Source organism: Geospiza fortis, unplaced genomic scaffold (genome assembly GCF_000277835.1).
Source record: "Geospiza fortis unplaced genomic scaffold, GeoFor_1.0 scaffold25, whole genome shotgun sequence".
Classification (NCBI taxonomy): Eukaryota; Metazoa; Chordata; class Aves; order Passeriformes; family Thraupidae; genus Geospiza; species Geospiza fortis.
In genome coordinates this window covers 37,148-46,159 of record NW_005054423.1, presented here as the reverse complement: position 1 = coordinate 46,159, position 9,012 = coordinate 37,148, and the positions used below count along the sequence as shown (strand labels likewise).

The following is a 9,012-nucleotide window of genomic DNA, read 5'->3' as shown; positions in this document are numbered from 1 at the left end:
AGCCAGGATAAACTGTTATGATGCTTCTTGATTACACCAAAATCCCCAGAAAAAAGGAAGCACCAGGGAGAGTCTTAATCTTGGTTCCTGTGCTCCTGGCCAGAGGGCTCAGTTCCTATCTGGAAAGCACAGACATTCATGCACCTAACCTTTCCTAATCTAACGGCTCTATCTCTTGTTAAATGAAATTAAAACATTTGTGTTGAGCGAGTAAGTAGGGGCCTTGAATGATATGTCTTACAGTCTCAAATTGCTTTGTAGTCTTTTCCCACTGTTCATGTGGAGAGGAGGTTTGTAAAGGAACTACAGTGCATTTACCCCTACAGATCTGTAGGACTCAGGAGGCTATATAAACCTGAATGTAGTATGGTACAAGATACAAGAAGGTGGCACAATGCCATAGAAAGCTACAAACCTCTGGTAGGAGATTATACAAGAAGACTGAGGGCCCTACCTTCACTGTCTTGCAGATTTTTTCATATCAAATGTGCAGAGCTTCCAAGTAAAACGTAAAGAGTTTTTAGCTTGGGAAATTCATACTAGGATCTGAAATGAATGAGACTGTTTTTGGCATTATGAGTACTGTACATAGCTAGATGCATTACACACCTCCCCTTTCCCATAATTATGTTTACAGATTTCCAAAGCAACCCTAAGCTCTGTCAAGCTTGAAGCAGGCATGTCCCACAGCTCCTCTGTAAGTGTCTCCTGATGCAGCTTTAGCTGTGACACCATGTCCATGATCTTGAAAGACAAGATGGATCCTTGCAGTGGTTTTGAGCCCATTGCTGGCACAGGTGCCTCTTGTAGGAAGTCTTACCCCCAAGGGAGTGTGACACAGAGCATGTTTAGTTTGAATTAAATAGAAAACCCTTTCTTCCTCCCTCATCTTCTCACAAAGATATTATTAATACTGGTGATCACATTATAGCAAATATGAAAAAGATTTTAAAATATTTTAATTAATTCTTCACTGAGAAACTGGAAACAAATCCAGTTGTAATGCATCCACCCCACCCTTCCTAATCCCTGAATGATTGCATTTCTTCTAATTTTAGTTTTAAATTTTTTCATAACATCTGAGGAAAGTTTGTTTAAACATTGATTTTCATCTTTAAAAGTAAAAAAGAGCAAACTTTCCTTTGAAAATACTGCATGAATGCTGTCTAATGCAGCTTTCCCTTTCTGCAGAGTCTCAGGCACAATATTATTCCCAATGTTGTTGTGCCCTTTAGTCCAAATAACATTTTCTTGTGTTTCTCATCTGCAGCAGATGGCCAATATCCAACCACAACATTTTTCATTGAAATGGCGAGGATATGCTCTAATTGCCTCCTTAACAAAGACCTTGATTACATCTAAATTCCAGGATTTCTGAAGGCAATTTTTTCATGGTGTCAGCCTATTTGTTTCTGAGTGATTATCCCTTCAGCACTAACCTTTCACTCCCTAGTATTCCTGAAAGCAACAGAATATCTTTTAAACCAAAATGAAAATTAGGCAAGATAGCAATGTCTTAAAAGGCACAGTTGAGCAATTTATAAACAGCACAGTGTTTAGCAGCATAACACAGTTGCTTCTTGGAAAAAAAACTGTAAGCGGCGAGGACTTCTGATGAAGCACTATTGTTTTTATAACACAGCCCAATCCCCCTCCCCAAATCTTTGCTATTTCTAGAGCTGCCCAGCCACACACTCACTGTCCAGTCAAACAGTCCCAGCAGGTGACAAGGTTTCTGTGTGAAACAACACAGGTCTGTATGTTGAGCACCTGGATGTGTGTGTATTCACTTTACAGGAATACAGTTGCTCCCAAAATGAACTTGGAGGAGATGGACAAGGGAAGTTGAAAGCTGTAGGAGAGCATATATTCTCTGCTCCACTCCATGTGGAAAAGACTGGGATGCAGGGTCCGGTATTCTGAGTTTAGCTATACATCATCAGGAGATGTTCTCTATCACAAATTGCCACATTTTGTTCAGTCCAAGGAAACAGCTTTGGTACATGGAGTCCAGGTGCAGCTTTCATTTGATTTCAGCGCTCTCCATGGGAGCTCAGGGGCTGAGAGGGGCTCTTGCTGTGACAGCTTGCTTCTCCTGCCCCAGCAGACGTCAGAGAGGGCAGAGGCAGCGAATGCTGCCAGACCTGCAGCAAGTGGAGGATGAGTACCCCATGCAGGCAATTTCCACCATCTAAGGAGATGCAGGAGAAACAGCGGTGTGACAGAGTCTTAACAAACTTACAGAAAGAGTGACCAGTGGGAGGGGAATCTGAGCGTGGTATTTTAAACTCAGCCAGGACTTCATTGCCTGGGGTGGGTGCCTGATGAAGCTGATTGCTTTAAATAATGCTATTTATACACAGCATCAGACTGCCAATATTTCTAGGCTAGGCCCATATGCAAGCTAGGAAAATAGCAAATGGATTTTTTGACAATGTGAAAGTACATTTCAAGTCACAGACATTGTACCTCAGCCTAGATGTTCATTCCAGAAGTATCTGGCCAGTATAAAAAGATTAAGAAAGGAGAAAAACTAATTTATAGTAAGACGTGAAGAAGACCTTGAGACTAAAAAGTTCGTATTCCCCCTAAATTCTCCTGGAGACCCCAAGGACTGCTTTACAGACAGCAGTAGCCCAAAGTGCTCCATTTCTCTGCTGATTTGTACCACCTGCCCTATTGTTTTAGCCTTCAACACTATCAGTGCTGCTGCACTTATCCTGTTCTGGAAAGTCTCCAGCTCTCATGACATTTTTATATGACCTTTGCATAGAGTGAAAGTGCCAAATAGTAGGCTCCTAAACAGCATGTCTGTATTTACTTAGGAACTTAAAACCCCAAAGCTATCACTATTTTAATTCCAAATCTCTGGAAAAATAACTGCAACTAAATTTTTCTTTAGAAGAGGAAGAGGGAGATGGATTATGTCACAGAAACAGAGACGACAGTAAATAAATAAATGAAGAGTAGGTGAGCAGTCCTTTGTTTTTATTCTGTTACTGTTTCCAGATCCGTAAAATCTGTAGTTTGTACCGAAGTAAACATTTATTTCCTTTGCCTAAGGAAATAAAAAGCTGAAAACTAATATCCTATTGAAGAGGAGATTTTGCCTTTAACTTAAGAAGAATTTACAGGTTACACCAGGAAAAGCCAAGGAAATACGGAGCTTGTTTGCAGCAGTATCTTCTCCCTTGCCTGTGGCTCAGGGGTGGGAGGTGAACTCTGCTTAAAAGGCTCTGGAGAGGTTCCAGCTTCCAAGAGCCAGGCTGGGTGAGCAGCTCCAGCAGCTTCATTGGGACTGTGTTATACTGCAAGGGAAGAGAATGAAGAAACTGCAGAGCAGAAATCCAGATTCATGAGTGCATTTCAGGCAGATTCTGAGCTGTAAGAAATGTCTCTGGCTCTCTGTTAAGATAGGAGAATAATCTAGAGGACCATGTATAATGAGAGTTCACACTGTATGACTGTTCTTATGGAAGCCTGGTAAAATATCATTGCTCAAAATACATGATTACATTCTGTTTGCAAAAGATGATACATGAGGCATCATTCTGCCTCCATTCCTTGTTACAATCACTGAGGACTTGGAGTCACAGAAGCTCTGACACTCATAGGGGTGAGTTTTAATGGTAAGGTTAAAGATGGGGCATTTGTCCCTTCATCAAAGTTAGAGACCAGGGTAAATTTTTCCTTAAAACTGCTGTCCATAAATCCCACAGCTTTCTCTCACTGCTCATATTTTCTAGGATTCATCCTGTTTGCCTTCCGGCAGCTGCCTGCAGTTAGACTTCATCTACATAAAAATGTATCCAAAGTTGGGCCCAGATTCTGGCTTTTCCAGTGGTGGGTAGAGAAGAAAGGTGACCTTTATATCTTTCATTTGCATATGATATCCATCTCCTCGCTCTCTGCTTGGATAAACCAGTTCAGATTCTGACGTTCAGGATCTGTCTTAACCTTGAGAACATGTGTTATGCCTGCAAAGCCAGTAGGCAAAGGTTCATATCAGCTCTGCCGCTCTTAATGAGCCCAGATAAACACATGAGCCTCTCACAGTGGCTTTAACCCCACAGAGGAGGTGGGAGCTCTGTGTGATGGCACGGAGGCAGTGACACAGGATGAAATGTGTTTAGTGTGAATGTGGCAGTGATACTGACCACCGGCCAGTGGAGGCAAATATTAATAACCTGCCACAGTGCTTTTTGGTTAAATAGATTTCCAGAAGCTTAGGTTTGCTTTTTCTGGTTTTTTTCCTTAAATAAAAGCAGAGTAAGAGAAGTGGAAGAAATGAATACTAGCTACACAGTTAGGCTTGACAGCAAACTCTACCCAATGCAACTCCTCTGTGTGTTAATGTTGAGCATACACTTAAATACTGTGCTGGAAGTAGGCTTGGTTGCTGAGCACTTTAGAAATGAAGCCCTCTAGCCTTGAGGCTTCTGGAGTTCATTCACACCTGCTCCACACTTTGTTTCACAGGTTTATCTGCCCTTTTGGCAGACAAATATGGAATACATTCCAATTTTTTCCCCTCCAGTATCTGTTTTCTTCCAAATAAATGCCAGTATATAAATCCTGATACTAAAAGAAATATAAGCTTTTTTGAGATTAGTATGAAACAATGATGTGCTAAGACTATAAGGCTACAATGACATATCATACTGAATGTCAAAAATTCTGGTGGTAAAGATAATTTTCCCTATAGGAGCTATTCAGCAATAAAATATTTTGTGGGAAAATAATATTGAGTCCAGGAGATTATTTTTTTTAACCCATATCAAAGCAGCAGTGTTAGCCCTCTCTCACATATGGATTACTTGTGTTTCACTGTTTTACTCAGAAATAGTCTTACATTTTGTACAGACACTATCAAAAGAAGAGACAGCACCAGTCAAGAAGTAAACACAAATCATTCATGTGGAGCCAAACACTATTTTCTGTGTTGACAAGCTTTTATTGGATCACCACAATATTTTGGATTAGTTACACTATGGCTCTGAAATACCAAATTATGGTGCAGTCATTTTCCCAATAAAAGGAAATTAAATAAAATAAAGAAGCACAGTGCATGAGGCTTTGGTCACTGAACTAAGCCGAGGTTTTAGAGCCAGTTCTGGTCCGGTGCGGAGAGGGAACTTCTTCACGCTCTTTCATAAACTCTAGTGCAGACAACCCCTTTCATGGCATATTCCTAAGGCATAAAGGAAAATATTAATATAAACCTTTTACTGACAGCAGTTGTGTCTGCTGCAGTAACCTCTGAAGTCAAGGAAAATCCAGATGTCATGTTTTTAGAGCAAACAGCAAAGCTATTTTTATATTGCAAATAGAGCTGTTTGTATTTTAACAGATTTAAACTTCATTAAGTGGCATTTAATGACAAAAAGATTGCAAAATTAGGCTGAGATTCCACAAAAAAATTTACTTTCCTTGGTATTATTGCTGGCTTGTCAGAAATGTTAGCCTCACCTAGTTTTTATATCATGGCCCACCAACGCTTTCATATTTTCAAAGTAGTAAGGGTTTTTTTGTGTAGAAGCAGAAGTAGCCTGGGTATCTCAAAGGTCAGGCTTCAGGCCTAAAAGTCTTTGCTCCTCTGAGTCACAAAATATTTCTCTTGACCCTCTCACCCCTCTCACCCTCAGCCTTCAGTGGCTGCTGTTGACTCACATTCACAGGATGCATGTGACAAAGGCAACAGGATGTTAAAAAATACTTCCTTGGTCTGCAAAAGAGGAGGAGTCTTCCACAACCATCTCTGAGGCAAGGGGCAGGCAGCAGGATGCTGACAGAAGAGGCACTTTACCTCTCTGCTTTATGAAGAGGGTTTAATAATTAGAAAATCTTACACAGAAATGCAGCCATGCGGAGATGCAAAAACAAATCAACCTTCCCACATAAAGGGAGGTTTCAAGAGAGCTGGAGATGGATTTTTTACAGGGCTGTGTAATGGCAGGACAGGGGGGAATGGCTTTAAACTGAGGGAGGGGAGGTTTGGATTAGAGATTAGGAAGAAATTCTTTACCGTGAGGGTAGTGAGGCACTGGAACAGGTTACCCAGAGAAGTTGTGGATGCCCCATATCTGGAAATGTTCAGGATCAGACTGGATGGGGCTTTGGGTAACCTGGTCTAGTGGAAGGTGTCCATGTTGGTGACAGTGGGTTGGAACTAGATGATCTCTAAAGTTCCTTTCAACCCAAACCATTCTATGATTCTACGTAAGAGAGCTTAAAACAAAAGACAGTCAGCTGACATGTAAAACTGTAATGCTGCTGACTTCAAACAAGTTGCCAAAATGAGTTTGACTCCAATATTTAAAAAAATTAATGAACAAAGTGAAATCTTAATTTTGATAGTGACCCTTACATCTAGGCTCCCTAAAATTTTTTATCTCCCTGTCTTGGCCAAGATACTGAAAAGGAACGAGCTGTTTCAGGGACAGCAGTAGCCTGCTCATAAACTTTTGTTTCTATTTCACAGGTTTCTGTTATTTTTAAACCTTATTCCTTTTAAGAACATTAATGTTGAGAGTAGTAAGTATGCTGTCAACTTATGGCAGCTCTGCCAATATAGTCACTTTAAAGACAAGTTGCTGTATGCAACAACATTTATTTCTTTCCTGCTGTTTTCTAAGCTCTGTTCCATTTTTCTCTCCTTTAATTTGTTTCGTTATTCAAAGAATAAGCCAAAATTGATAGTCTGTTTAGACAGAAACATACTGAAGGCTGCATCCTTCTGACCTTTAGCAGCATACAAGGAAAGTGAACTTACCACCACCATCTTCCCATCAACAAGTCTTCTCTTTATCGTGGTCTCTTTTCCGTTCCACTTCTGCACTTGCACCAATGACCCTTTCTCCAAGGTTACAACACTCTGCAAATTCCAAGAGAAGAGTTTCAGACTGCAGGCTGAGCTTTGCATTTTAGAGTAGCAATTCACCTTGCGTCCAGCAAGATATACACTCGGGGATAATGGCATGCTCACTGACATTATATTCAGCACTATATTGTGTCTTCTTTCAGTGCTTTATTTCAATAGTTTGGAAAACTCAAAGTGCATTAAGGGAGTAGGTAAAATTTCCCCTGGTGTTCCTCTATGAGATGTTCAGCCTACTCAGAGATCACCAGCCCCCTTACCTTGACTTTCCGGTCATCTGCTGTTGTTTCATCGAACTGCTGGCCCAGTTTGAAGGAGATGGTTGTATTTTTGAAGGTGCTTTCAGTTCTGATGGTCACTATGTCCCCTTTCATACTGATGATCACATCAGGCCTTGCCAGGCCACCTAGTTTCCGGGCAGCTAAGCCCACTCCTAGAAATCAGAAACAAAAAAAAAAATCATTACATTCTAAAAGCAAGAAACTCAGTATCCTCTCATGATTCTTCAGTGGAAGAATAAGGAAGAGTTTCTTCTTGAATACTTCAATGCCTGTTTTAGATTAAACACTCGTTCTTTAGATGAGACACCACCATGACAGAGGTAGGAATGGAAACCTCAGCATTCAGGGGCTGAGGCAGCCCCAGCTGATAAGAGTGCACCTTCAGCAAGAAGTGAAGATTTACACAATTATAGCGCTGTGCACAATTAGCTAAGAAGAAGCATGGTTGGTTACAAATCTGCATTAATTTTATATAGATCTAATAAGCAGAAAAATTAAGAGGAAGAGTCTGGTTCTCATAAAAATTTGTAAAAATCCTTTTAAAAAAAATCCTTGACAAATCTGAGAATTTGTGTCTTTGTTAATAGCTGGGAGGAAGAAACTGGACACTGAATTGCCAATATGCTGGTGCTTGTTCATTATAACATACTGAAGACTGGGTAATTCCTAAGTTGTTATTAACATCCTTTAAGGATCCTGGCATCCAAACCTCGGTGAAAAGTACAAGTATGAAATATAAAAAACATCGAGGTGTAAGGGCTGAGAGCTGCAAAGAGCTTCCAGGAAAATCCCATGCCAAAAGCCTTTTGTATTGCCTAATCCTCTCCAGTCCAGTTCATTGTCTACAGGCTGTGAGCCTTGGGGCAAGTAGGAAAGGAGCCACTGGTGATGTATCACTGCTTCATAAGAGCAGAAAGGGATAGCTGCAGTTAGTGCCTTTGTTAATGCTATGCCATGCTCAGATGAAAAGATCTGTAAAAAAGGGTATAAAGTTATCTACAAAGTATAAAACTATTTGCAATAATTATTCCATACTAAGCAATTCTGTTCAGATGTTCAGAAAAATATCTGCAGCTGGACTTTCCTCCCACATTCACCCTGGCTAATTAATTAACTGCAATTCTTTTGTTTCAGTCTAACATTTCAAATTAAGGGAATCAGTGAATCATTTACAGAGCAAAAGCAATGCAGTAGCTGACTGTCTATGCACTTGGCACACAGGAATGAAGCCAGCATTAAAATGAAAAACAATGCTTAATTTGTTACGTTCCTGGCATTCTTCAGTAACAGATAGATTCATTCACAGTATTTAGATGTCTGAAACTATAGTGTCATGAGACATCAGCTCCATTATATATTGTGAATTATCATAAGTCACAAGTTTAATAGTGCAATCAAGAGGAAACAAAAAAATCTGTATCTCCATAGATTACTTGCGTGACAGAAAAGCATATTAGATAAATTCATATCAGTTAGATGGAAGTAAATTTATAATAGTAATTGATCACCTACCTTTTTCAATTTGGATGCTAAAGGAAAGAAATTAAATTATGTTAAAAGAGTAATTAAGGGCTTTTTTTGGCAAGAAAGAAGGCAGCATCCGTGAGCAGAACCTTTCCAAACTTACTAACTAACTTACTAACAAAAAAGAAAAACAAACAAACAAAAACAAACAAACAAACCCAGAACGTTTCTCACCCAATTCTTTCATATAGTCATCAAAATTTTCGCTGGAGATGAGTTTCCAGGTTCCCACAAATCGGTTACACATTGTTCAGGCTTTGTGAGGCGCTGGTCCTGCAGAGAGAGGCAGTGGCCACAGCAGCTCTTGGTGGCAGTCAGAGATTGTGTGCC

At 40.1% G+C, this 9,012-nt stretch overlaps 1 protein-coding gene across 1 annotated transcript; it reads right to left on the bottom strand.

The window, feature by feature from the left end:
- Nucleotides 1-4,931: 4,931 nt before the first annotated feature.
- LOC102036211 (myelin P2 protein) lies at nucleotides 4,932-9,012 on the bottom strand. Its single transcript, XM_005426745.1, has 4 exons — nucleotides 8,857-9,012; nucleotides 7,138-7,310; nucleotides 6,773-6,874; nucleotides 4,932-5,191 (listed from the first exon to the last, which is right to left on the bottom strand). The coding sequence occupies exons 1-4, from the start codon at nucleotides 8,927-8,929 to the stop codon at nucleotides 5,141-5,143; spliced, it is 399 nt and encodes a 132-aa protein (XP_005426802.1). The 5' UTR covers nucleotides 8,930-9,012; the 3' UTR covers nucleotides 4,932-5,140.